The sequence below is a fragment of the Halichoerus grypus genome, chromosome 6, assembly GCF_964656455.1.
Source record: "Halichoerus grypus chromosome 6, mHalGry1.hap1.1, whole genome shotgun sequence".
NCBI lineage: Eukaryota > Metazoa > Chordata > Mammalia > Carnivora > Phocidae > Halichoerus > Halichoerus grypus.
In genome coordinates, this window is record NC_135717.1 from 126,970,455 (window position 1) to 126,997,008 (window position 26,554).

At 42.5% G+C, this 26,554-nt stretch overlaps 1 protein-coding gene across 2 annotated transcripts in view; it reads right to left on the reverse strand.

The window, feature by feature from the left end:
- Positions 1-1,347: 1,347 nt before the first annotated feature.
- The window catches only part of PPM1H (protein phosphatase, Mg2+/Mn2+ dependent 1H), a 243,318-nt gene continuing 218,111 nt past the window's right edge, over positions 1,348-26,554 (reverse strand). Inside the window, exons 9-10 of one of the 2 annotated variants that reach the window (XM_036122874.2) lie at positions 23,740-23,891; positions 1,348-4,480 (exon numbers count right to left, since the gene is read on the reverse strand). In XM_036122874.2, the coding sequence (XP_035978767.1) occupies positions 4,333-4,480; positions 23,740-23,891 (300 nt within the window). In that variant the 3' untranslated portion in view covers positions 1,348-4,332. The remainder of the gene's footprint in view (positions 4,481-23,739; positions 23,892-26,554) is intronic. The other variant, XM_078076213.1, reaches the window with a different exon arrangement.

A 26,554-nucleotide genomic window follows, 5' to 3' on the forward strand; every position in this document is an offset into this window, starting at 1 on the left:
CTTCAAGTACATCACAGTAGAAAACAACAGCACATTTACAGCCTTATTTGGTCACTGTCTACCTGGTTGCTATGTGAACAAGACTTCATCTAAGACGCAGAGGAAAAATGAAAGCTATTTACACGTAACATTATGGGTTAGAAAGAGCAGTCGTGCCCAGACCGGCACTCAGATCTGACAAAGAGCTGCCATGGTGCTCGCCTGAGAGGCAAGGAGGCTGCTCACGTAGTGTCCTTTGAAAAATCCCAGTGTACGCACCTGCCACATCAGCCACGCCCACCCAGAGTCTGCCCGGCATGGTGGGCGGTGTGTGGTGTGCAGACTCTCAGCCTTCTCTGCAATTGTGAAGTTCTCACAAATCCAAGTTTCTAAAGTAAGATTCTGTCCTGGGGCCAGATACTGTTTTCCTGTTTTCTGAGATCTGGTAAATTTTAGGGTCAGCCTGATTGTTCTTTGCATAGACAATGACTCTTCACTGCTTTCTCCAAGTGTCCCAGAAGCACTAATTTACTGAAGACAGAATCTCATAAAAGTTTAACATATTCCCTCTGAGAACAGTGGTGCTGCTGGGTCACTTAAGGAAAGCTCAGATCCTCAAACTGTGGTGGAAAGAAACCACTGACCGCCCTTGGCCATGTTGAAAACAAATGGATTGGCAGACGAGGAAGGAGGTGCAGTCTAGAGGAGAATCAGAATTTTAAAGATGTGGGAGTCTTTTTCCGTATGTTTCCATGCTAGTGCTCTTGGTAAACCAAAAATCCTGCCCGAATGGCCAAGATCTGAGGCCAAATCTGGGTCCCAAGACTCTCATCCCTGCCCACCAATACCTGCCTACAGCTGTAGTTGTCCCGAGACGGAAGTGAATACTTAGGAGTAAGAAGAAGGTGAGCGCAGCTGACTTCACACAACCCCATAGAGGTAAGCTGCTAGGAATTAAAAAATCAAACACCCTAAATTCCCCAAAGTTGTGGAAAGGAACTGAAATTGCCACTTTTTGTAGTTTGTCCTAGTCCACAGCCGAGTACTTGGCCTAGCCCGATTTTCCCCTCTCCCTTCCCACCCCAAGAAGGGCAGTTAGGTAAGCAGACCCACCGCAGAACATACCCTCCATCTCTCACTGCTGGCGCTGCTCTCACTGCAGGTGTCGTGAGAACCAAGGTTTGGCTGTCGCCTGGCAAGAAGCTACAAGGTGTGGATGGAGTATGAGTTTGCTCTCTTTAAGGAAAAGACCCGTCGCCAAGTATTCCGAAGAGCAGGGTCCAGCCCAACAAAGAGATTTAGAACCGAAAGAGCCTTTCATTAGAGGAAGTGGCCATACATACCCCAAGACAACCATAAAGACTTGACTAGGAAATCGAAAGCTTTTTATTAAACAAGACTTCCTCTGAGGCTATTAGGACAAGCAGATTTGGCAATAAGTCAGATGCACGAGATTTCAGAACCACATATAAATACGTTCTTCAGAATTTTGAGTCTGTTGCCTTTTGACCTCTCCAGGAATGCTCCAAGGGCCAACCCTGTTACGTAGACACAGTTGCTGCTCTTGGGATGAGATGGGACGGGGCCTGGGTGAAAAATAAAGCCAAACAGAGTAAGCTCAATTCACAGAGCAATATCAGTGCTGGGAAGATCTGCTATGGGCATTAACACATCACTTTTTCCACATATGATTTATCCACCTCATTTGTAATTTTCCTCCCATCCCCCAAACAGAAAGAGGGCTTGAGCTTTTTAACTAAGATCTTTCCACCAAGGAGGCTTATGACAAGAATTCCTGGATACCTTTCTAACTAAAACCAGCAGGACTAAATGCTCAAGACTTTAGGATAAATTGAAAAAGGGGGTTCCAGAATTTTTCCTGAGACATTTCTTGGCAGTACATGAATTGGTGACTTGAGTAGAGTAGAAGACTATCATGACATCTATGCCCAAAGTTGGACTCTGGTGGCTCAAATAAAAGTAGAAAAGTGCAAGGTAGGACCAACATCAAAGCGCAGGAGAGAAAACAGATGAAAGGCAATGGGAACACGGGAAAGAGGTGATTGCTTGTGAGGAGAGCTTCCCAAAGAAGGCAGTTCAGAGTCCTCCACAAAAAACTTTCTCGTTTTCGGGCGCCTGGGTGGCTCAGTCGTTAAGCGTCTGCTTTCGGCTCAGGTCATGTTCCCAGGGTCCTGGGATCGAGTCCCACATCGGGCTCCCTCCTCGGTGGGAAGCCTGCTCTCCCTCTCCCACTCCCGCTGCTTGTGTTCCTGCTCTCGCTATCTCTGTCTCTGTCAAATAAATAAATAAAATCTTTCAAAAAAAAAACAACTTCTCGTTTTCCCCTTGTACGTGACTTTGAGGCAGGGCAGGGACAGAAGGTGGAACCACACTGTGGGAGATGCCTGCACGTTGTCCCACAGCATCTTATTCTGCCAGAGGAGCAAATGGCTTCCCACAGATTGGTCCCCAAAGAGCCATCTGGGGTTGCTCAAATCTCCTGGAGGAGGAGGCAAGCTGTCAGATGAAGATGACCCCTGACAAGGTAGTAGTCCAATTCTTCCCAGGCAACATTTTGGCAAACAGCTGGTGGGTAAATCCCCAAGTACTTTACCTACCAGACAGGGCATCATTTCCACAGTGTGGAATGAATTCATTCCTGAGTAGAGAGGCTCCAGGCCTTTCCTACTGGAATATCTACAACTCTAGGAAGGTGACGAACTGTCCTGGAGGAAAGGTTCCTCTCGTCTCCTCTCCTCTGGGGAAGGGACCCAGCAAACACGTGAACTGGAACTGGCTCTCCAGCAGTTTTGGGAATCACATCACCAACATTGTTCTTTACTGGGTGGGAAGAATGTTTAAATTACACAAAACTGTCAGGATGGTGATGAAACCACAGGAGGTGTGCAGGAAGAAGACTCAGTAATTGGACATCGCTCTACAAGGTCCTCCGGTGCAGAGCAGTAGTCTGCCCAACAGATAGAAGTGATTTCTAAAAACCTATTTTGTGATTTCTCTTGATAGAGAAGCAACAGGTAGATTTGGTGTCCACTGCTTCTGCAGCTCTTGTGAGGAACGCCCAGAAGTGGAACTACAATGGGAACTGGGGTTGCAGCTGTTGGGTGGCTGGGGAAGGAATGGGGCACACAGCAGGAGAATGACCAGTCAATCCAATTCAAATTCACTTTAATCAGATGGCTATTCTGAGTGGGCCTTGCCTGAAGATGAGGGGGAGAGCAGGACTGCTGCTCCCTGACAGTACACGGATACGTACTGATGTGGAGTGGCCTTGGGGACAGTCATAGCCCATGGAACCTGGATCCAAAATGGAGGAATGGTCTTCATATGAGGTATGGTGACCTGACTGATACATGGAGCTTCCTGTTCTGATCTCTTCAACACTGCTTTACGTATGTCCCCATGGCACAGCAGGTGGGGAGGGCCAACCATTCCAGAAATGAAAACCTGGATTCTCAGAGAAATCTCAAGCCACAAAAGGGGGACCCTTGAAAACAACTGAGGAACTGTTGGTCCAAAGAAACACCCATATTTTCATGAAAACACACTGATTTGGTGAGAAAATGCAACTCAGGAACAAACTGTTACACAACAAAGACAGTACTCTGTCAGCCAGGGCACCGCTCCAGAAGGCTGCCTGGGTGGTGTGGGCTACAGGATATGGGGACGGCCTGGGCTGGACTTTGACACACAAATTCCTCAGCAAGGAGCTGGAAAGTCCCAGGCCTGTTTTATGAAAGGGAAACAATTAAGATTCAAGGAATATCGAAAAGAAAAAATCCCTGCCTCACCCCACCATAACCATGAAAGAATGAAGAGAGAGACAGACAGACACACACACACACAGATGGTGTTCCCTGAAATAAATCTCAGGCTTACTAGGAGGTGGGGGCTTACACTTTCTGAGGCATGATCCCCAACTTTCCAATGCAGCACTTTTAACCCGTAGAGAAGCTGGCAGCTTGACAGGCCGAAGAGTCTTCTGCCAGTTACACCTGAAAATGGCTGCCCAGCTACTCCAAATAAATATGTGTGTGCCCAAAATAGGCAATGGCCACCCAGGAGGCCTATTAAAGGAACCAAAAGAAACACAACACTCAGTAGCAGCCTTTATGTTTTGCTCTTGTTGAGTATCCAGACCTGTTACTGAAGAGGAAACTGAAATCTAAGGGTCCCCCAGAAGTACAGCCAGAGGCCTTTCAGCAGCAAACTCCCCACCTGGGCTGGGAAGAGGTTGCATCCCCTGGAACTCTGCGGGGGCACGTCCCAGTCCCGCCCTGCTAAGAGGTATCCCAGCTTTCTCCCCTGCTGTCCTCCCGATGCCCCGGGCTGTTTTCATGAAAGTTTGTTCCCATGTATTAAAGGAATGACATATACAGAAATGTCGTCTCCTGAGCCCAGTCGGTCATTAGATATCCGCCATCCTCTGTCCTTCAGGACACCACGGGCACGCATCACCAGGTCCTGAGCTGCCAATGTGTACCTGTGTAGGGAGAAGCAGGAATGAGACCATCAGTGTGGCATCAGGCGGAATCTGGAGTCGAGGAAGCCTGGGAAAGAGGCATCACTACAGCTGTGTCAGCAGTTTTCAAATACCCCTAAAGTCTCCAGAAGTCTAGGCAAGGGGCGCCTGGGTGGCTCAGACGGTTAAGCATCTGCCTTCGGCTCAGGTCATGATCTCTGGGTCCTGGATCGAGCCCCACGTTGGGCTCCCTGCTCAGCGGGGAGTCTGCTTCTCCCTCTCCCTCTGCCTCTCCCCCTTCTCATGCTCACTCTCTCTCTGTGTATCTCTCTGTCTCAAATGAATAAATAAAATCTTAAAGTCTAGGCCATCTTTTCCCAAAATGTGGGATGCCTAACGTGAGATTATTCTTTTAAGTGGATGGACAAGGCACCACATACATTAAATAACCTCCTAAATTATTCTGCTGTTGAGTCCTTTGAGGTTTTTGGTGATGTCAAGGAGACAGTCTCCGTTTGGTGTGAATCTGTCTTTAATATGGATCTGCTTGGGCTCATAGCTTTGCTTGGCAAACCATGCCTCACTGAAAAAGTACTTGGGAATCATAAGAGCTTTGGTTTTCAGTGTTTATTTTTTGGACCACATTCTTTTTTAGGACAAAGGATAGTCATTTTCCATTTATGGTAGGGGTCAATCTTTTAAAATAAAATTGTTTTTAAAAAGTGAGTTGATTTAAATAAAAACATCAATAGTACATGTAGCATTGGAATACAGTAAAAATGTGAAGGTGTTTTTGGGAAAGGACTGATAAACCTTCGTGTGAATGAGCTATTCACCCACCCTTATCAATGCCATTCTCTCCTCTCGATCAACGTAGGTACAGTGGGGGGTCCACCAAGAATTAGAAAATAAGATTGCTCATAGAGATTTAAACTCGAGGAAAAAGAATGGCTACATTATTAGTCAATGGAAAATATTAATATCTAAAGACCAGTGTAGGAGGGGATTTTGGTGGGTGTAGGCCTGGGTTGGCCTTGAAGCATTAAAAAAAAAAAAAACGAGACAAAACATTGGCAGGTGTCTATCCAAATACTGATCAGAGCACAGAGAGTCTTAGCTGACAGACTTCAAAGAGATTTAGTTCCGCTGGTACAACCATATTTAGTGTGGATGAATTACTCTCTCAGCCTATGCCATTAAACATGATTCACCGTTAACTCTGATTTCACGTTCACCAAATAACCTGATTATGATCTGGCTCGTGTACGCCTGCCTACAGGGAAGGAATGAGCCAGGCATTGTACTTTAGGAATATCAGTCAGTTATATTTCTCCATATTAATGTCAACTGGCATTTCAGTTTCCAGATCAGTTTTGTAAGCTTGTTTAGGGTGAGCCCAGCTCTGACAATGAATCTGTTCTTTGTATGTTGATTAAACCAGTTTCTGAGCCTGAAAAGCTAAAAGCTAGACTCTGATAAATCACCAAGATAATAAATGTCACCCTATAAGGAAGGCTTCTTGGAAGGCTTTAATGACAGACCTTTAACAACAGACCACCCTGATATTACTAGTGGTTTTTCCCTACTTTGGAATGTCTCTGCCTTGCCCTCAGGACTGTGATTTTATGGAATTCAGAACCCCAGAAGGCTCTTCTATTTCTTCTGTTAAGACCCTTGATGGATTTACTGAGTCTCATATTAAAGGAGACCGGCAAAAAAATTAATTAATTAATTAATTAAATAAAAATGAGAGACTAGCGTCTAGCCCATCATCACAATATTTAAGACTAAGGTCTGCAGCAAATGATCTCAGGATTAAGAGTCCAGGACATAAAGTCTTTGAGACTCAAGTCTCCTTGCAGCCCAGGCAGGAGAGGACTGCAGGACACACTCTAGGTGGCAGAGGAGAGGCTGTTTGAGTTAATACAAAATAAATGCCTTTCCTCCTGGAGGGTGGGTGGTGGGTGGGGAGGAGAGACACCTTCTTTTTCTATCTGTATGGAGAGAATTATCAGCTTTGAGGCAGAAATGTCTTCAGTAGCACTTGAGGGAAGATGCAGCCAGTTAGCCCTTCTGGAGGGTTCTCCTGTTGAGATCAGGAAATAAACAGAAAAGAGTCCAGAGAGGCCTTTGGCTCAAGGGCCAAATAAATGTCCCCAAATCCACATACTGCAGCTTATACTATATTCAGAAGAGTCTCTCAGATGCTCACCCCAGATTACTCTTGGGTTTATATTAAACTGTATATCTGAGAAAGAACCATGCCGGGAAAGGCTACCAACAATATCGGAGTGATGTTTATTATCCTGGTGATTGACCAGGGTCCAGACTTTAGCCTTTCAAGTTAAGAAACCTGGCTGAGTCAATACCGAGTAGATTCATCTGTCAGGGCTGAACACATCCTAACCCAGCTCAAGAGCATGCTAGACAGAGAAAATTGTAGCAAGTCATGATAAAAGGTGGCTGACGGTAAAAGAAAGATGCTCCAAGATGTCAAAAAGCAGAGAAAAGAACTCAAGAGGCCAGCTCTCTGTGGCTAGTCTAGGGAGAGGCGAACTGTCCTGTGGGGCAACGATGGCGAGAGATCAAAATGAAGTCACAAAGGATGATCACCCTTAGTTCAAGGCAAGAGACCACCCTGATATTGTCACTGCTGGTGACTCTGGGTATTTAAAAATGGTCAAAATTAGCAGTGGTATTTTAAAAAGCAGCATTAGGTCACCTAGAAAAGATGGTTACCCAGGAAACTCATTTCCCTGAGGGCTCTAGATAATTAAGGTTTTATTCTTAAAAATGGTTATTGCCTATTCCAAGATCACTTCCCTCGAGCCTGAATTTCTCTTTACCATCCATTCTGTCTTCCCTTAGGTGCTGAACTTGAGAGAGAAATCCATTTTTGCTTCTTCAATTTCTTCCCTTTTTCCTCCTTAATCTCTTACCAGTAGGCCCACTACCTCACTCATCTGGCCTCTTACACCTTGACCTAAAAGCTTCTTCTCAGTACTCGTTCAGCTCAACCTTGCTCCAGCACAGATACCACTGACTATCTTCTTTGCCTTTGATGTCTCCTGTCTTCCTGAATTCTTTTTTGGGCGGGGGCTGGGGGGTGGAGTGGGTAGGGAGGACAGCTTCCACTCCACTCCACACTCCCCAGTTCTCCTGCGTCTGGGCTTCCATGACACATGACACAAGCTCTTCTCTCTGATGCTCCTTAAGTTCCTTGGGAGGCCACAGTTAAGACTTAAGAAATCAATAAATATTAACCTATTAACAAGGTAGGACTTGCCCATCTATCATCCTGAGTTAATGCGATCCCCAGTCTCTTAGGCAAGAAAAGATGGTCATTTTCAATGCCACCTCCTCACCCTGATATTTTTCAAAGATAAAATCCACAAGATTGAGTAGGACTTCTAAACTTTGTATTTTAAAGTGTATTTCATTAGTGGTACATGGCTAATTAAAATAAAATCTAATCTCATAGTTACTAAGATGTAAGCTGTACTTATTGTAAAAACTGATACACTGGAGCTTATTTCTGCCATCACTAATACATATAAATATATATAAAACTTCCTGTGTGTTTTCTGATTATGTTTTTCTTCATTCTTGCTTTCTGAAATCAGGTTGATTGCTTTAACACCTTTTCCCTCCCTCTACTGGTTTAGAAGTGATTTTCTTTCATTTTAGCACTTATGCTTAAGTTTTTAACACAAAGGTTAATCAGTATTTATGTCCTCCTTCAGAAAATAAAAGGATCTTAGAATGCCTTCTATCATCTTTCATGTTACTGCCAGGTAGTTGAATTTCATCCTTTTTTTAAAGCCTCTATTAGTCATTATCATTTACAATCCATACTTAGGTAAATAAACCAACATACTAACTTCTGTGGTTTTTGAAATCCATTCCTTCCTTCTGGATCTGATCTTTTTTTTTTTTTCTGTTGAAGTCCATTTTTAGAAATTCTTTCAACAATGGTCTGTGAGGGATTAAACTCACCTAGTCTTTGGACCACAAAAATCTTTTATTTTTGCTTTTAATCTTGCATGATAGCTTTATTGGGTATAGAATTCTGGATTGACCATTACTTTTCCCTCAGCAGTTTAGAGATAATATTTCATTTATTGTGACTTCTCTTGTTGGGAAGACATTTCTTTATAAGGAAATATGTTCTCATTGGTAGGTTTTTAAGTTTTTACTGTTATCGATGGTATGAAGTTACACCAAGACATAACAATGAGGATTCATTTTTATCTATCATGGTTGAAAATCTGTTTTACTCCTTCAAATGAGAAGATATTTCTTTGAATCTGGAAAGTGTTCAACTGTGAACTTTTTGAATATTGCTTGCCCTCTATTTTTTTAATATTTTCTTCTATTAGACCTTCCCCACTTTGCCTTCCAGATTTCCACTTATTTCCTGTTTTCTTTTTTCTGATTTCTATAAATTCACTAATTCCTGTTTTAGTGGTTTACTTTTCAATCCATTCAGTATAGTTAACTCTTCAACAACACGGAGGTTAAGGGACAGCAATCACCACACAGTCAAAAATCCAAGTATAACTTTTGACTCTCCGAAAACTTAACTACTAATAGCCTATTGTTGCCCAGACACCTTACTGATGACATAAACAGTTAATACATATTTGGTATGTTATACTTATTATATATACTGTATTCTTACAATAAAGTAAGCTATAGAAAATATTATTAAAAAAATCGTAAGAGAAAACATATTTGCAGTACTTTTTCAAAAAAATCCATGTATAGGGGCGCCTGGGTGGCTCAGTTGTTAAGCATCTGCCTTTGGCTCAGGTCATGATCCCAGGGTCCTGGGATTGAGCCCCACATTGGGCTCCCTGCTTGGCAGGAAGCCTGCTTCTCCATCTCCCACCCCCCCCCCCGCTTGTGTTCCATCTCTCACTGTTTCTCTCTGTCAAATAAATAAATAAAATCTTAAAAAAAAAAATCCATGTATAAGTGGACTCATGCAGTTGAAACCCATGTTATTCAAGGGTGAGCTATGGTAACTTTATTTCAGTGACATACTTTTCTCCATTGTGAATTTTCATTTGGTTTTCCAAATTTACCTCTCCCTGCCTTGTGGTTCTATTTGTACATGTTTAAAGTTTCAACCTGTTCTACTGGGTTTTCTTTGGAGAGGTAGAGAGAAGGCTCCATTGTGTCTAGTTATTCTTTCTCATAGTGGGTTTGAAGCTATGTTTCTCTTCAGTAGGGGTTGCTTACTCTGTGCCCTAGGTTATAGAGATTTTTAAATTTGCCTCTACTAGGAAACATTATGGGTTTTCCAGCTGTAGAACATGTAATTTCTTGGTTTAGGATTCTCATAACACAGGAGTGGTGTGAGGTTTAACTTCCCACTTCCTGTGTGGTGAGCCTACCCAACCATATCCCCTTCTCACAGAACTTCAGTTTCATCAGGTTCTTGCCATCATCCATGTATCCATGTGCTTCAGGGAAGGACCCGAGGCAGGAGGCTTGGGAGAATGCCTAGGACCACTTCTTCCAACACTGTTGCCAGGAGCTCAGATTCCTCCACATGACTTCTCTTTGCCAGACTTCTCTGGTGAATGTGGTATCCCCTCTGTAAAAGCAGCTTGTGTGGACAACTGAAGGGGACTGAGTAGATGGTGTATTCAGTGACTAACCGTACCACTGAACTCTAGAACCAATTTCCTACATTTCCTTCAGGCTACAGGAGACCCAGTATTGAAATGAAGTCAGAAACAATGTTCAGGTAAAATGAGGCCACTTTCAAGAGCTTTCCTCATAAATGATCAACTTGACACAACCCTAGAAACCAGCTCCTGGGAGAAGAGTTGTGCCCCAACTCCAGTATTCAGCCAGGCTGGGTGGCCATTCAAAACCCACTGGCATCCATATTCAAGAGCCAACTTGCCCCAGGCATGAAACCATGTATAAGGTTGCCTTATATCAAAACTGGTACAAGAGGAAACAACTTTCTCAAGAGGGAAAGACCTCGGTGTCCCCACTCCCATTTGGTTTTCTTCCAATTTCTACCTGACAAGGCCTGTCTGGTTTGGTGACTATGAAAGAAATTGCTAAATGTGGCAGTAAAACAGGAGAGCTCTACAGATTTTGGTACTGAGACTGAACACAAGGGCAGACACGTGCCACAGATGGAGTTAAAACATGAAATGCGAGTACAAAAATATACAGGAGAGGAGCAAATAAGAATATGGCACAGCTGAAGGCAGTGACAGGGGATTGGATTCCACTGCACGTGGGCCGAGGCTGGGAGGCGGGCTGAGGAGCCTGGCGATTCTGGAAGCTGGATGTGGAGCAGACGAAGGGCCGTTCCTGAACGCCTTATTCAGAATGCTTGGTCATACTGCATGAGAGAACTGCTGGAGCAGTCTGAAGTACTTGCTCTCTTCTAAGAAAGAATCTCCCTGGGAGACAAGTTTTGTATTTTGAGAACATTTTTCTTCCCTGGCCACAACTTTCAATATTGATCAGCAAAAGAAATTTCAATACTGATCCGCTGAAAGAAATGGCTGCCAGGGAGGGAGCTAACTTGGCACACGGCACAGGGCTTGGCTCAGAGGCTTCCTCAGGCTCTGAGTGGGAGGGAGCAGAGAAAGGACAGCAGGGGAGGGAGGAAAACAAAGAAAGGAAGAGGGCTGAAGGACTATGGGAAGGCCAGAAGCTCTTTTCACAATGGCACTAACAGGGTGGAAGGAGACCGATAAATCCTCAATTGTCTCTGTTGTCCTTGCCATTTCTGTGGCAGTTCTTACTTCTTTCGCCTCTTCAGCAGAGCATACAAAGGGGCTCAGGGTGTGGGCGTGGGTTGCCGAGGTCCAATCCTGGTTTTACCACGGCCCAGATGGGCACTCTGGAAAAATTCCTGAGCCTCTTGGAGCCCCTCTTTTCTTATGTATAAATCTGGGATGATGACAGGGCAGACCTCAAAGGCTCCTACAAGGAATGAATGAGATCCTTCCACAAAGCATTCAGCACAGTCTCAGCACTTGGTCAGAGGTCAGTACCCACTATCATTTTCCTCATTAAACATAAGATGTCTTTCTCTTCCCCCAAGAGATTTGCCTTCAGTCATCCACCTCTTAGAGAGTCTGTTTCTCACAGGGACTGCATTTGAATCAGCGCTGGTGTCAAAACTACGTCCATTTCAGGCCTCAGGCTATAACCCTGCTTTAAAGGCTTGAATAGTTCTAGTTGGGTGGGAACTGCTATTTGCCATTTAGATGGTACAGATCAGGGTCTTACAAGAGGGAGGTAGGTGGCAGGAACTGGGGAATTAATGGGTTCCAAATATTTGCATATAAAAGGCTGCCTCCATCTGCTGATGCCCAGCAGTAATAGAGTATGATGGGAACAGGAGGAGGAATCTTCTTTGCATTCTGAGCAGGCCTCTGAAATTTAAGAGGTAGGAAAGCTCTCCCAAGCTTGGGAACATTGGCAGGGATCTATGGTGACCGGGTGGGCAGGGGGTGAGGGGTGGCTTGGAGAGGGCTCTTTATTGTATTTGGACCTGGGCAGCTCATCCCAGGAGGAGGCATCTCTTAGGCTCACTGCTGGGAGCTGAACCACGTGGGTCCCTTGTCCGCCTCTAAACTCACCGAAGCCACTCGTGACGGCTTCTGTCCCCAGCCCAGGGTGCAGGTGGAATATCCTGAGACACTGGAATACTGACAGCTCTGTCCATGACACGGCCACGGTGTACCTCAGGGGTTAATGTGCCCGCAGGTACAAGGCCGCGGACTGGGGAGAGTGGCCGCACCCATAGGAGAGGGCGAGAACACCTGCCATGCATCGTCCAGCCCTCCGCCCCTGGCACCAACTCCCTGGTTCCTTACGTGCTGCGTGTTGATTTTTGTTTGTATCCCAAACAGCACAATTTCAATGTGAGAGGGAGCAATAGAACATTTCCTTCTCTATCTTCCCTGGCAAGCCCTTTAAAATGCCCTGATCTTCCAACTAAGTGGCCACACAGCTCTGCTCCAGCGGCCATACAAAGAGCCGTGAGGCAGGAAAGAGGGGCCCGGCAGCGTGCTGTTCAGAGGCCATTATGGGCAGGGTCACAGACGGACTTCCCAGTTCCCATGGGTCTAAATATGCTCAACATTGCAAAAGAGACAAAAATGCCGATTTTATCTAGCCTCCAAACAGCAGATCAAGCACTCACAAATTTGTTCTTCAAACATGTAATTGATATGGGGGGCAGTGGGGGAAACCCTTCCTTTTTTGCATCTGAGGCATAGTTTTTCAAAACCACGTGGTGCTGGTAGGAATTAGTTCAGCTAATTCGTGGAAAGATCTCATAGAAAGAAATTTTGTCTTTTGCCAAAATAAATTTCATATTATCAAGGAAATACAAATTAGCAATACTAATAGCTGCCTGAGTAGCCTGCTGTCAGTGTTGGTGGCGTTTTTGCTAGTAACTTCCCACGGATTAATCTCTTCCTCATCAATGCACGCAGATCGGAGTCTCAGACAGCATGGATGTGAAGAATGCCATCTCAAGTGTGACCATCAAGGAGGCTTCATTTTTTAAAAGATTTTATTTATTTATTTGACAGACCGCACGTACACAAGCATGGGGAGCAGCAGAGGGACAGGGAGAAGCAGGCTCCCCGCTGAGCAGGGAGCCTGACATGGGGCTCTATCCCAGGACCCTGGGATCATGACCTGAGCCGAAGGCAGACGCTTAACTGACTGAGCCACCCAGGTGTCCCAAGAAGCTTCTCTTGTTAGGGAAGTGCTCTGTGGAATTTATGTTACATTGGTACTTACAGATTTAATACTCCATACAAAGCCCCTCAAGTGTCATGGCAGGGGGACTGAGGGTCAGTAGGTCCAAGTTACAAAGAGGTTTCCAGGTTTCGGGCAATGAAGGACTGGCAAAGCCTCACAAAGTTTTGCCTGGGCATTTGGAATGCGACTGCATACTGTGCTTTCATGTTTGGTTAACTGTTCTTTGGCCCTAGTTCCCTCTGGCTTTGCCCACGCCCTTCCCCCTCAGTCATATTGACAATTTATTACTTTCTGACAAAGTATTAAGCATCCTCTTTGAGTGTTCACACAGTTGTCTCTATTTTGAATATTCTTCACAGGAGATCTACCACTAAATCTCCAGCTTATTAGAGGGGATAAGTCGATCCCTCGTTTGCCCCAGAAAACCCCTTCCAGGCCTTTCTCCAGCACCCTCTCCAAATTGTGCAGGATGTTTAGGCCTCAACAGAGAATCCTCCTGGTATTAGAGAGAACTACAGGTTGTGTAGCTCAATGTCCATGACTTCCAGCCACCCGACTCAGGTGCTAGGTTGGTTTATTTCCTATGAATGGTTCAATGTGTACCCCACAACGGACTCACAGAACTGCCAACTCTGCTCTACTTCAGGGTGTGCTCCAATCAAAAGAAAAAAAGAAAAAGAAAGGAGGAAGGAAGGGAAGGAAAAAAGGAGGAAGGAAAGAAAGAGGAGGGAGGGACGGAAGGGAGAAAGAGAAAGAAGGAAAGAAAAGAAAGAAAGCATGCCAATCGGCCAGCCAGTCCCCACCTTCCAACATGATTAAATAGGTAAGCCTTTGGTCCTGGGCTACATCTGGGGAGAAATGAATCCTTCTGGCCAAGGAAGAGCCCACAGAGCCTCTGCAGTTATAAAGTGGGTCCTTCCTCCTCACAGACATTATAACTTTGACTAAAACTTATTAGGATGACTTTCCCTCATATTTCTATTGCACAGGAAGATCAGAACAGCTCCCAGTTGGAGCAACCCCCTGCCACGGCTTTTGGGACTGAGCTCCCCAAGGAGACACACTCATCCAGGGCACAAGTGTGGTGCCCACCTCCCAAATTACACACGGAAATGTACAAATATGTCGCACATGAAAGAGAAAAGTTTACATCACTTCTAAGCCATAAGTGTGAAATAAATTCAGTTTCTCTGAATTCCTAGTATTGTTTAAATTACAAAGGAGCAGACAGGGGTAGAGAATCCACATCTTGTGTTTTCACCATCAGGTTGCACAGACAGTTTGCTGATTATGGATCAGAATGAAGGAATTACACAAATTCCCTGTCGTTATTATAGACTTCCTTTCCTACAACTAATTTCCACATTCATTAATCTTGTGAGTTCCTGGGGTGCCTGGGTGACTCACTCGGTCAAGTGTCTGCCCTCGGCTCAGGTCCTGATCCCAGGGTCCTGGGATTGAGCCCCACATCAGGCTCCCTGCTCCGCGGGGAGCCTGCTTCTCCCTCTCCCTCTGCCGCTCCCCTGCTTGTGCACGCACGCTCTCTCTGCCAAAAAATAAGTTTGTTTTTTTTTAAAGATTTTATTTATATATTTGTCAGAGAGAGAGAGAGCACAAGCAGGGGGAACGGCAGGCAGAGGGGGAGAAGCAGGCTCCCAACTAGCAAGGAGCCCGATGCAGGGCTTGATCCCAGGACCCTGGGATCATGACCTGAGCTGAAGGCAGATGCTTAACTGATTGAGCCACCCAGGCATCCCCCCAAAAATAAATTCTTTAAAAAAAAAATCTTGTGAGTTCCTAAGGTCGGCCACAACTTGCATTTACCTCTCACACCTCGTGTGTGGACAGCACCGCACGCTCAGCCCAGTCAGCCATCCTGACCACCAGCTTCCTTGACTGCACCATGTTCTCCCTCCCCAGCTGCAGCTCGCCCCTACCCTGCCCGGCTCATCCTTGTTTGTTCTTCAGGTTTAAGTTTAGATAGCCCTTCCTGTGGGAAACTTCCTTGGCTATCCCTTCCTCTGGGTTCGGCTCCTGTCTTTAATCACTTATACTGTAACTTCCTTATGTTTCCATAACCCCCTCAAGACTCTAAACTCCCAGAGGGCAGGAGCCAGGTCTGTTTGCTTCATAGATTTCTTCCCCAATACTAGCACTTACCTCATAAAACATGTCCTGAGTAATATTTCCCAAATGAATGAATCTGAATGAGAGTTATGTGGCAAAGAAGAAACCTCTGCCTACAAGGTTTTACTGCCTAAGGTCTCAAAACCCAACCAGAATTTTTTCTGATCTCCAGGCTGATATTCTTTTTCTTACCAATAAAACGGTGCTTATCTTACAACTTTCCCTTTCACTCATTCATCTACTGGATACGGAAGTCTTTCTTAGGCTTTGGTTTGCCATCTTCCCTGAAAGGCAGACATAAAACCTTTTTCTTTCTTGCCCTGTTTGTTCCACAGAAATCCCTCTAAGCCCTGCCTCTGGAGGTAGCAGTTCTGATGCACCCCCGGAGCCTGCTCTCACCTGGCAGGCACCTGCCTGGTGACAACCTGTCCGTAGATTACCATTCCCTGGAGGGCATATTTGTTGCCATGGAGAGAGATGGGCTGGTAAGCAAAACCAAGCCAGCTTGGAGAGATTTAAAAAAAAAAAGTGTTTCATGCCTTTGCACTTGTACCTGTCAGCTGGCTTTGCAAAGCTTTATAAAAATAATCACAGTAGAGAAAACTGGTGAGAATGTTGCTAACAAGCAGGATATAAAACACATATTAAAACCAAAGCTCAACAGGAGAAAAATCCATTTAAGTTCAAATAAAAGAATCCAAACAACTGGATACCAAACAAGTCGAGGAAGAGAGAGACAGCCTCGCTTCACTTTTTTCCTAAACGAATATTTTTCGGTGTGAAATATATGAAACATAGAAAAACAGCATCAAATACAGAGTAACAACAACAAACACCCATTACTGCTTAGTCATTAGCAGGAACTTCACTTTACAGAGATGTACGAGGTCAGTACTATTGGAACCCCCATTTTACAGAGGAGGAATCTGAGGCACTGAGAAGTTAAGAAACAAGTCTAGAAGAAGCAGAACCAGGATTTGAACTCAGGCAGTCTGACTAGTTTCCATGCCTGTAAGCACCAGGCTACGCTGCCTCTCGTAGTTTACATGCGAACAAATGCATACAACATATATACAGTTTCAAATAACGTGCATGATCATGTAGCTGCCATCTAGCTAAAGGAACAGTACCAGGAAGATCTCAGAAGCTCACTGTGGCCTTTTCTCAAGCACATACCCTTCCCCTCCCTGTCACCCCTTCTACCAAGATAACTATTATCCTGAATTTTGGGTTAATTTTCTTGCTTTTTGTTACAGTTTTAGTATCTATATACCTAAATGATAGATTGTTAGTTTTCTGCTTCATGTCAATAGAATCATACTATGTGTATTCCTCTATGACTTACTTATTAAACTCAACATTATGTTTTTGAGATTCTTCCCTGCTAATGAGCACATCTTTGGTTCATTCCCTTTTTTTGAGCTATAAAGCCTTCTGTTCTTAGTTTATCCATCCTATGATTGGACACGTTGTTGATTCCAGCTTTTGTCATAAAAACAATTCTGTTGTATGAAATTTTAGCAGCACCACATCACCTGGATGGTCTATTAAAACACAAGCTGCTGGGTCCCCTCACTGGAGTTTTATTTGGTAGATTTGGGATGGGGCCTGAGAATTTGCATCTCTAACAAGTTCTCAGATGATGCCGATGCCACGTGACTCAAGGACTACACTTTCAGAACCAGCGCTCCAGGGTACAGACCTAGGAGAACTTCGGAGTCACGGGACAGGCAAAGGCCTAACTTCACCAGGTATGCCAAGGTGTCATCCGTCTGTCTACAGATTCACAAAGCCATCTGCCGTTACTTCGTGTTTTTAATTTGTACCTCTCTGCTTACTCCAGCTGTGTTTTTAAAATATATTTACTGGCCATTAACGTTCTTGTGTGTCATGAGTGTTTGGTTCTTGCTCATTTTTCTACTGGGTTGTTTGTGTTTCCTTTACTGATCTGTGAGAGTTCATTGTATTTTATGGATAGGAATCCCTCTTCAGTTATACAGGTTGCAAAAATCTTTTCCCAGTTCATAACTTATCATTTTACTCTCTTTATGTTGTCTTTTGAAGAACGAAAGTTGCTAATTTTAATGCAGTTAAGGTTATCCATCTTTTATTGTTCGTGCTTTTTGGGTCTTAAGATACCCTTCTCTAAGATCATAAAGACAGTCTCTCCCAAACTATTTTTTCTATTAGTTGTATTTATTTTGCCTTTCACATTTAAGTCTTAATTTTCATGGGCTTGATTTTAGTCTATGGTGTGAGGAAAGGATTCAATTTTAATTTTTTCTACACTGTTTTAGTTGTTCTGATTTTGTCTTAATATCTAGAAGGGTAAGACCCATACAGAAATGTCACAAACATTCCTAGCATTTTGTTCTTCCGTATACATCTTAGAATAAGTTTATGAAGCTATATGAAAATCTCACTGGAATTTTGGTTATAACGGTACTGTCTCTAAAGATCCATCAGGGAGAATTAATATCTTTACAATGTACCTATGAAAGAACACATATATCTTCATAGTATGTTCACATTTAATTGCTGCTGCGTCTGAGATATTACTGTTTTTTATTCCCAATGTTGTTTGTCACCCTTTGTTTTTGATTAGTCTTATGAGAAACTTACCTAATTTATTACTTTTCCAAATTTGTTTTCGAGAAATAATTTGTGGTAAAATATACATAACACAGAACTTAGCATTTTAACCATTTTAAAGCATGTACAGTTCAAAGGCATTAAGTACATTCACACTATTGTACAACCATCACCACTATTTACCCTCAAAACGTTTTCATCTTCCCAAATTGAAATGCTATACCCATTAAACACACAGTCTCTTTCCCCACCCCCCAGCCCGACAACAACCATTTTACTTCGTGAATCTATGAATTTGACTACTCTAAGTACCTCATATAAATTGAATCATACAGTATTTGTTGTTCCGTGTCTGGTTATTTCACTTGGTATAATGTCTATACCCACCACCCATTTTGTAGCATTTGTGAGAATTTTGTTCTTTTATAAGGCTGATTAATATTCCATTGCATTATATGCCACATTTTCCTCATCCATTCATTCGCTCGTGGACATATGGGTTGCTTCCACGTTTTAGCTATCATAAATGACACTGCTATGGACATGGGTGTACAAATATCTGTTTGAGTCCCTGTTTTCACTTCTTTTGGGTATATACACAGAAGTGGATTGTCAAATCATATGATTATTATGTTTAATTTTTTTGAGGAACCACTATACTGTTTTCCATAGCAGCTCCACCATTTTACATTCTTAACAGTAATCTGCAAGGGTTCCAATTTCTCCACATTCCCACCAACTCTTGTTATTTTCTGTTTTTTTTTTTATTTTTGGTTTTTTGTTTTTTAAATAGCTATCCTGATGGGTGAGGTGATATCTCACTGTGGTTTTAATTTGCATTTTCCTAATGTGTTAGTTGCTTTAAACAATAAACTTTGACTTTATTATTAAAAAAAAATTTAAATCTTTAATTGAAGTACAGTTGACATGTAGTATTATATTAGTTTTAGGTACACAACATAGTGCTTTGACAATTATATATTATGAAATGCTCACTGTAAGGGTAGTTACCATCTGTCAACAGACAACGTTACTACAGTATTATTGACTATACTGCCTATATTGTACTTTTTCATCCCCATGATTTATTTTATATCTGGAAGTTTGCAACTCTCAATCCCCTTCACCTGTTCCTCCTCTCTCCTAGCTCCCATCCGCTCTGGCAACCATCAGTCTGTTGCCTGTATTTATGAGTCTGTTTCTGTTGTCTGTTCATTTGTTGTGTATTTTAGATTCCATGTAAAAGTGAAATCATATGGTATCTGTCTTTCTTGGATTTAGTTCACTTAGCATAATACCCTCCAGGTATGTTGTTGAGAATGGCAAGATCCCCCCTTTTCTATGTGTATATACACATGTTCTTTATCCATTCATCAGTGGACACTGAGGTCGCTTCCATATCTTGGCTACTCTAAGTAAAACTGCAATAAACAGAGGGATGAATATATCTTTTTGATCTACTGTTTCCATTTTCTTCGGGTAAATACCCAGAAGTGGAATTACTGGATCATATGGTGTTTCTGTTTTTAATTTTTTGAGGAACCTTGCATATTGTTTTCCACAGTGGCAGCACCAATTTACATTCCCACCATTAGTGCACGAGGGTTTCCTATTCTCCACATCCTTGCCAAACTTGTTATTTATCTTTTTGATACTAGCAATTCTGTTGTTAGGTGCTATCTCATGGTGGTTTTGATTTGCATTTCTCTGATGATTAGTGATATTGAGCATCTTTTCATGTTCTGTTGGCCATCTGTAAGTCTTCTTTGGAAAAATGTCTAGTCAGGTCCTCTAAGCATTTTTTGTCTTTTATTCCCTCAGAGTGTTGAGTTACAGGAATCTTTATATATTTTGGATATTAACCCTTTATTGGATATATCATACTGCAAAAATCTTCTCCCACTCAGGAGGTTGCCTTCTCGTTTTGGTGATGATTTCCTTTACAGTGCAAAAGTTTTTTAGTTTGATGTAGTCCCAATTATTTATTTTTGCTTTTGTTTCCCTTGCCTGGGGAAACACATCCAGAAAAATATTGCTAAGGCCAAGAGTTTATGGCCTATGTTTTCTTTTAGGAGTTTTATGGTTTCAGGTCTTTAATCTATTTTGAATTTATTTTTGTGTATGGTGTAAGAAAGTGGCCCAGTTTCATTCTTTTACATGTAGCTGTCCAGTTTTCCCAACACCATATGTTGAAGAGACTGTCTTTCCCCACTGTATATTCTTGCCTTTGTAGATTAATTGACTATTAAAATGTGGCCTTATTTCTGGACTCTCTATTCTGTCCCCTTGATTTATGTGTCTATTTTTATGCCAGTACCATGCTGTTTTGGTTACTACAGCTTCATAGTATATCTTGAAATTTGGGATTATGATATCTCCAGCTTTCTCAATCTTGCTTTGGTAATCCAGGGTCTTTCATGGTTCCATACAAATTTTAGGATTATTTGTTCTAAGTTCTGTGAAAAATGCTTTTGGTATTCTGATAGAGATTACACTGAATCTGTAGATTGCTTTGAGTAGTATGGACATTTTACCAATATTTGTCCTTCTAATCCATGAGCATGGAATGTTGTTCCATTTCTTTCCGTCTTCTTCCACTTCTTTCATCAATGTCTTATAGTTTTCAGAGTAAGGTCTTCACCTCCTTGGTTAAATTTATTCCTAGGTATTTTATTCTTTTTGATGCAATTTTAAAGGGGACTGTTTTCTTACATTCTCTTTCTGCTAGTTTGTTATTAGTGTAGAGAAACTCAACAGATTCCAGGATACTGATTTTGTATCCTGCAACTTCACTAAATTCATTTATCATTTATTTTTATTCAATATTTATTCTCTATTTTCTTATCTATAATTTTTTCCTTCCATTACTCTGTGTTTATTCTGCTATTTTCACTTCTTAAATTAGATGCTATTGTAGAAATAAGGACCGCAGACCTAAAATTTAAAGTTAGGACAGGTGTTTCCTAATGGCCTGCACTCAGGAAAAGAACACATGGTCCACAAGTAGGTAGCTCCACTCCTTTGGCTCCTAGAGTCTAGAAGTTATAAGAGGCCTTATGTACATATTTATGTGGATAATATAGGCAGAAATGGCCCCATAACACACATCAGTCCTCAAGGTCCTAGTCTCAGAAAATTTTTCCCTGTGGTAAGGAGTCTAGAGCTTGTGGCCAGGGGTTCCTGGTGTTATAGTGGGGAGTCTTGGAAAGAGCTATCTTATGACATGGAGAGGATGTAGCTATTTCTGGCAGGTCAGGGGTGACTGGAGTCTTCATCTATGCATAGCTCATTAAATTAGACCAAAAAAAAAAAAAAGACTCAAAGTTCAGCCTTTGAAGCTTTGATATGTAGTATTCTTCCCATTATTCAAACCCAAGTAATTTATTTTTTAAGATTTATTTGAGAGAGAGAGAGCACGTGAGAACGAGCATGAGCACGAGAGAGAGAGAATCTCAAGCCGACTCCACGCTGAGCGCAGAGCCTGACATGAGGCTCCATCCCATGACTCTGAGATCACAACCTGAGCCAAAACCAAGAGTTGGACACCCAACCAACTGTGCCACCCAGGTGCCCCCAAACCCAAGTAATTTCTAATTTTATTATAATTTTTTGATTTATAAAGTTTCAGAAGTTTGGTTTCTGATTCCATGTAGGTTTTCTCTCCCTTGATTAGTCTAACAGTTATACATTCTATTTGTTTTATAGTTTTCTTAGCTATTTAAACACATTTAAGACGAACCATGAGAGACTGTGGACTCTGAGAAACAAACTGAGGGTTCTAGAGGGGAGAGGGGTGGGGGGATGGGTTAGCCTGGTGATGGGTATTAAAGAGGGCACGTACTGCATGGAGCACTGGATGTTATACGCAAACAATGAATCATGGAACACTACATCAAAAACTAATGATGTAATGTATGGTGATTAACATAATAAAATAAATAAAATAATTAAACACATTTAGAATCTAAAGCTAAACTCTTTTAAGAGAACCTCTTTTCCAGTAGAATCACAGCACACTGTAACTGATTTGCTATCCCCCCTTGCCAATTTATTGTGCTGTTTTTATTTAGTATCTCAATTCTATCATTTTTAGTACCATACATTAGACATTCTTGTTTCTGTTTTATATAGCCAATGTATCTACAAATTTATTACTATCTTAGCTTAATAATCCATTTTACTTCTCAGATCTTCCATCTGGGACCATTTCCTTTTCTTATCTGAGTACATCCTTTAGAAAATTTTCTTCAGAGCAGTTTGGTTGGCATTAAAATTCCTCAGGTTGTGTTTTGCCTGAAAATGTCTTTAATTTACCCTCTTTAATGATATTTTTACTACATAGGAAAATTCTTTCATGTATGTTAAAAAAACTTTCATGTTAATAAAATATTCTTAGACAACTGAAGATGTAACTCCATAGTCTTTTGGATCCTATTGTTGTTTCTGAAAAGTCAGCTTTCACAGTCTAAATATTATTTATATAGATCTGTTTTGTCTTTCTTTCCAACTGCTTTTATTATTTTGTTTGTTTAAAGTTCTTCAGTTTCATTATGAAATACCTACTTATAATTTTCATTTCTTCTGCTCGAGATCTGTTGGGCTTTCTGGATCTTCAGTTTACTATCAATCAACAATTCTGGAACTTTTTCTTTTTCTTCTCATCTACAGTATTTCCTTTTGAAATGCTATTGAGAGCATCTTAGGTCATTCCCCTAGTCTCATAATCTCATTTTTTTTTACATTTTCCCTCTTGTCTCTCAGCCATTTTCTGGACTATTCAGATCAATTTTCCAGCCCACCAGTGTTTTCTTTATCTCTAATCTGTTTAATGCACTGAATTTTTAATTCTTATTTTAAAAATAAATCTCTAGAAGTTCCATTTCCTTATTTTTAAAATCTGTGCAATTTATAGTCTCTTGTCCTTGTTCCTATTTTCAACACTTTAAAAAACATTTCTGAAATGTTAAAATATTTATATTTTTGACTGATAAATTCAAGAATGAATTGTTTATAGGTCCCACTCCACTGTCTGCTGTTTCTACTGGCTTTTTCTCATGGTGGCTTGTTTCCTTGTGTTCTAAGTGAAAGCTGCCTTTCTCCCGAGGGGATTTCTGTTTATTTCTGAGTCACCTAGAATTGTTTGGGATATTTATACTGCCATTATCCTACAAATGAAAACCTACTCTAATTACTCTCTCCTTTCTCAGTGTTTCTCAAAAATCATTTCCCAATGAATAAAAATCGATGCTGGGAGCATTTGGTATTACTCTCAACAGGAGGATCACAAACTGGATTATTCTCACTTCGGAATTACAAAGAAAGAATGTGAGAAACATGCTGCTGAAGTATCTTACAAATCAAATTCTTTGGGTCACCTGGGTGGCTCAGTCAGTTAAGCGGCTGCCTTCGGCTCAGGTTATGATCCCAGGGTCCTGAGATCGAGTCCCACATCGGGCTCCTTGCTCAGCAGGGAGCCTGCTTCTCCCTCTGCCTGCAGCTCCCCCTGCTTGTACTCTCACTCTCTCTCGCCCACGCTCTCTCTCTCTAACAAATAAATAAATAAAATCTTAAAAAAAAAAAAAATCAAATTCTTTACCACTTGCATCTAGGTTCAACTTGAGGATTTTTATTCGGCTGTGAAAGTACTACTAATAAGAAATGTCCCTTTTACAGTTTGGTTCCTAATCCATCCATATCAGCTCTACAGCAAATCATGAATGATGGAAAGTGCATGATTACTTATTTCACTCACACCGTGAAAACTGGCTCGAGGAACAACCCTACCATCACAGAAATGCACAAACCTGTGAGGGTCATCTGGATCACAGTTAGGAAGAAACTGAGTGATGGCTTCTGCCACTTCTTCATTTGATAAAACATCCCAGAGTCCATCAGTGGCCAAGATCAGCACATCATCTGATCCATGCTCATATTTGGAGAGATCGTAGACTCTTACCTGAAAAGAATGGGAATATTCCTACTTAAGAGGTTGGGAGCACATTATTTCCCACAACAAATGAGCTTCTGAATTCCTTTCTCTTTTCCCATCTAGCCTGGGTATTTTTAGGTATGCACTATAAGGTACCTGGTTGTGGAGCCAGCTTTGTGCCCAGGGGCTACGTAGCCTCCTTCGGAGACTTGCCGTATAGACATACGGGGCTCACCAGGTGGGCCTAATAGTTGACAAGGAAGAATGAATGGAAAATGTAATAATGCCTGAGACATAGCTAGAACAATACTTATAGTCGATACTGTGCTAGCCAGAAGAGCAGTCAGAGGCTTGCCTCCTTCCTCCTTCCACATCCATCCATTCCACAAAGACTTAACTAACGGCCTGCTCTGTGCCAGGTGCTCTAAGTATAAAGATGAATATAGCAGATTTCCCTGGTTCTGGGCTCTGTCTGTGGGGGAGAGAAAGCCAGCCTCAGATCTTTAGTGGTTGCTCTGTGTGTATTTGTCTAGGACTGAAGGAGACACACTTTTAATGGGCTCACATGAATCACTTTCTGGTTTACCTGTTTGAGGCCCTAGGGGCAGGGCTCCTCTCATGTAAGGATGGGGCTCAGAGCTATACTCAGATTTGAAGGGCCTCAATCTAGCCTCAGTTATAAAGGACACATGCTAAGTCTGAATCTCCAAACTGTATCTTGGCAAACATGACGTCTTTCCTCATCTCTAGTACCTGGAAGGACCTGGATATTTCAATATCCGCCCAAACTCTTGGAGAAGAACAGTATAACCTTGACAAAACTAGTAAGAATAAAAATGAAGCAGTATTTGGGTTAGGTCACAAATCTATTTTCACCCAACTCTGGCAAGAAAAGAGTTTGGGGTTTCACTACTATTCCCTCCTAATTTGGCAGAACCAGCCCTGTGTACACCACCTCACGAGCTAAGGACAAACGCAGGTCAGTTTTGTCAATCTTCTAGTTCCTTCAACCCCTTCTTTTCTCTCTCCTGTCTTCTAAAAGCAAGTCTGAGTGAAAGCTGTAGGCCAGGGGAGGGGCAGGGAGAGGAGGGAGGTTGGAGTTTAAGCAGCTGCGTGCCCCATCACACACAGTCAGTGTTAGGTCATCTCAAACCTACAGAGAATTCAATTCTAAGAGGCCTACAGACTGCTCAAATCCACATCTTTGAAAGCCACGCCTCCTATGTTTTAGAAAGGTTTGCTCAGGCCCGTGACACCCCGACATAGGGCGGTCCTGTGGACTAACAGCCTACACCCAGCAGCAGAAAACAACAAAAATACCACACACCTACCCACAGAGCCCTTGGAAAATGAGCTCAAATGAAAAGCAGCCTCCAGGTACCACGCCTCTGTGGCCTGCTAACTAGGTGGTAACAATTAGCCAGTGGCCCAGTGCACGGCCCACACTCAGGGGAAGAGAACTCAGGGGTATGCTGGACTGGCTTTTAACATTTTCTCAAAAGGGATATCCACTTTAAGGGTGAGTTTACCTCCTAGAGAAGGCACTGTGCCTTATGAGGCCAAATTAAAGAAAACAACAAGGAGAATCTTCAGTTTACAGCAGACTGGAAAGTCCCAAATGCCAGAATTCTATCCTCAGGCCACTGAACTCATGTGGTCTAGTTTTCCCTCCACAGAAGCAACCAAATCCCCTTTGCTGTATTTTCTTGTGATTCCTGGGTGTCACAAATGTTCTAGCAGTGCTTCTCAAATGCTAATGTGCCTAGGAATCCACTGGGGATCCTGCTAAAATGTGGATTCTAATTCAGCTCTGGGGTGTGGCTGGAGAGGCTTCATGTCTAGCTTACTCCCCTGTGATGCCGATGCTGTGGGTCCTGGGACCGCACTCTGAGTAGCGAGGCTGAAGAGGATTCCTACAGGCCCAGGCTCGCAAACAAGGAGATCCAGGGCTTGGTGGCCTCCGTGAGGCCTCTGAGGCAGGCTTTAGAGAGGACAGCAAATGTTGGCTCTGGCCTCCCCAGTCCTGGCTCACTATGCTGTAATTGCCAGGATGCAATGACTTTGCTTAAGAGAGACTGCTCACTTCTTCTTGGGGTCTATCTACAATACACTTCTGCAATAATCCAAACTCCACAGAATAAAAAGTGTTATGGGAGGTGGGAGATGATGTTGGGTACTCCAGTTCCAGTCTTATGCCTCTAGCTAAGTGGGAGATTCCATCTGTCTTCTAGCTCCTTCTACAGGAAAGATTTCCAGGTCTGAAGATAACATCCATTTAATTTCAGGACTACCCTGGGTTTAAGGTGCCAGAATCTCTTCCAGTGCTTTTCTGCCAGCCAAACATATGTAGAGATTCGAGTTGTTTAAGCTGAAGTCATCCTGCCCACTACCCAAAGGGAAATCTAGCCAACAGAATGGATGTGGACTGATACACAGAAACATGTCAGAAAACACTCGCTTCAATTCCATCAATAAATTGAATCCTTCCCTAATTCCACTATTCACATTTCCACACACAGCTCCCTAATGCTGTTTCATTAGCCAACATGAAAATCCTTTCAAAACCATTCTCAAGTATTTTTAATGTAAATAATAAAAAGCTGGTCTCAACCCTGTTCCCTGAGGCACTCCCCAATTAACATCCTTTTAGGTTTTTATTGCTACCCTTTATTTCCTGCCCTTTAGCCAAT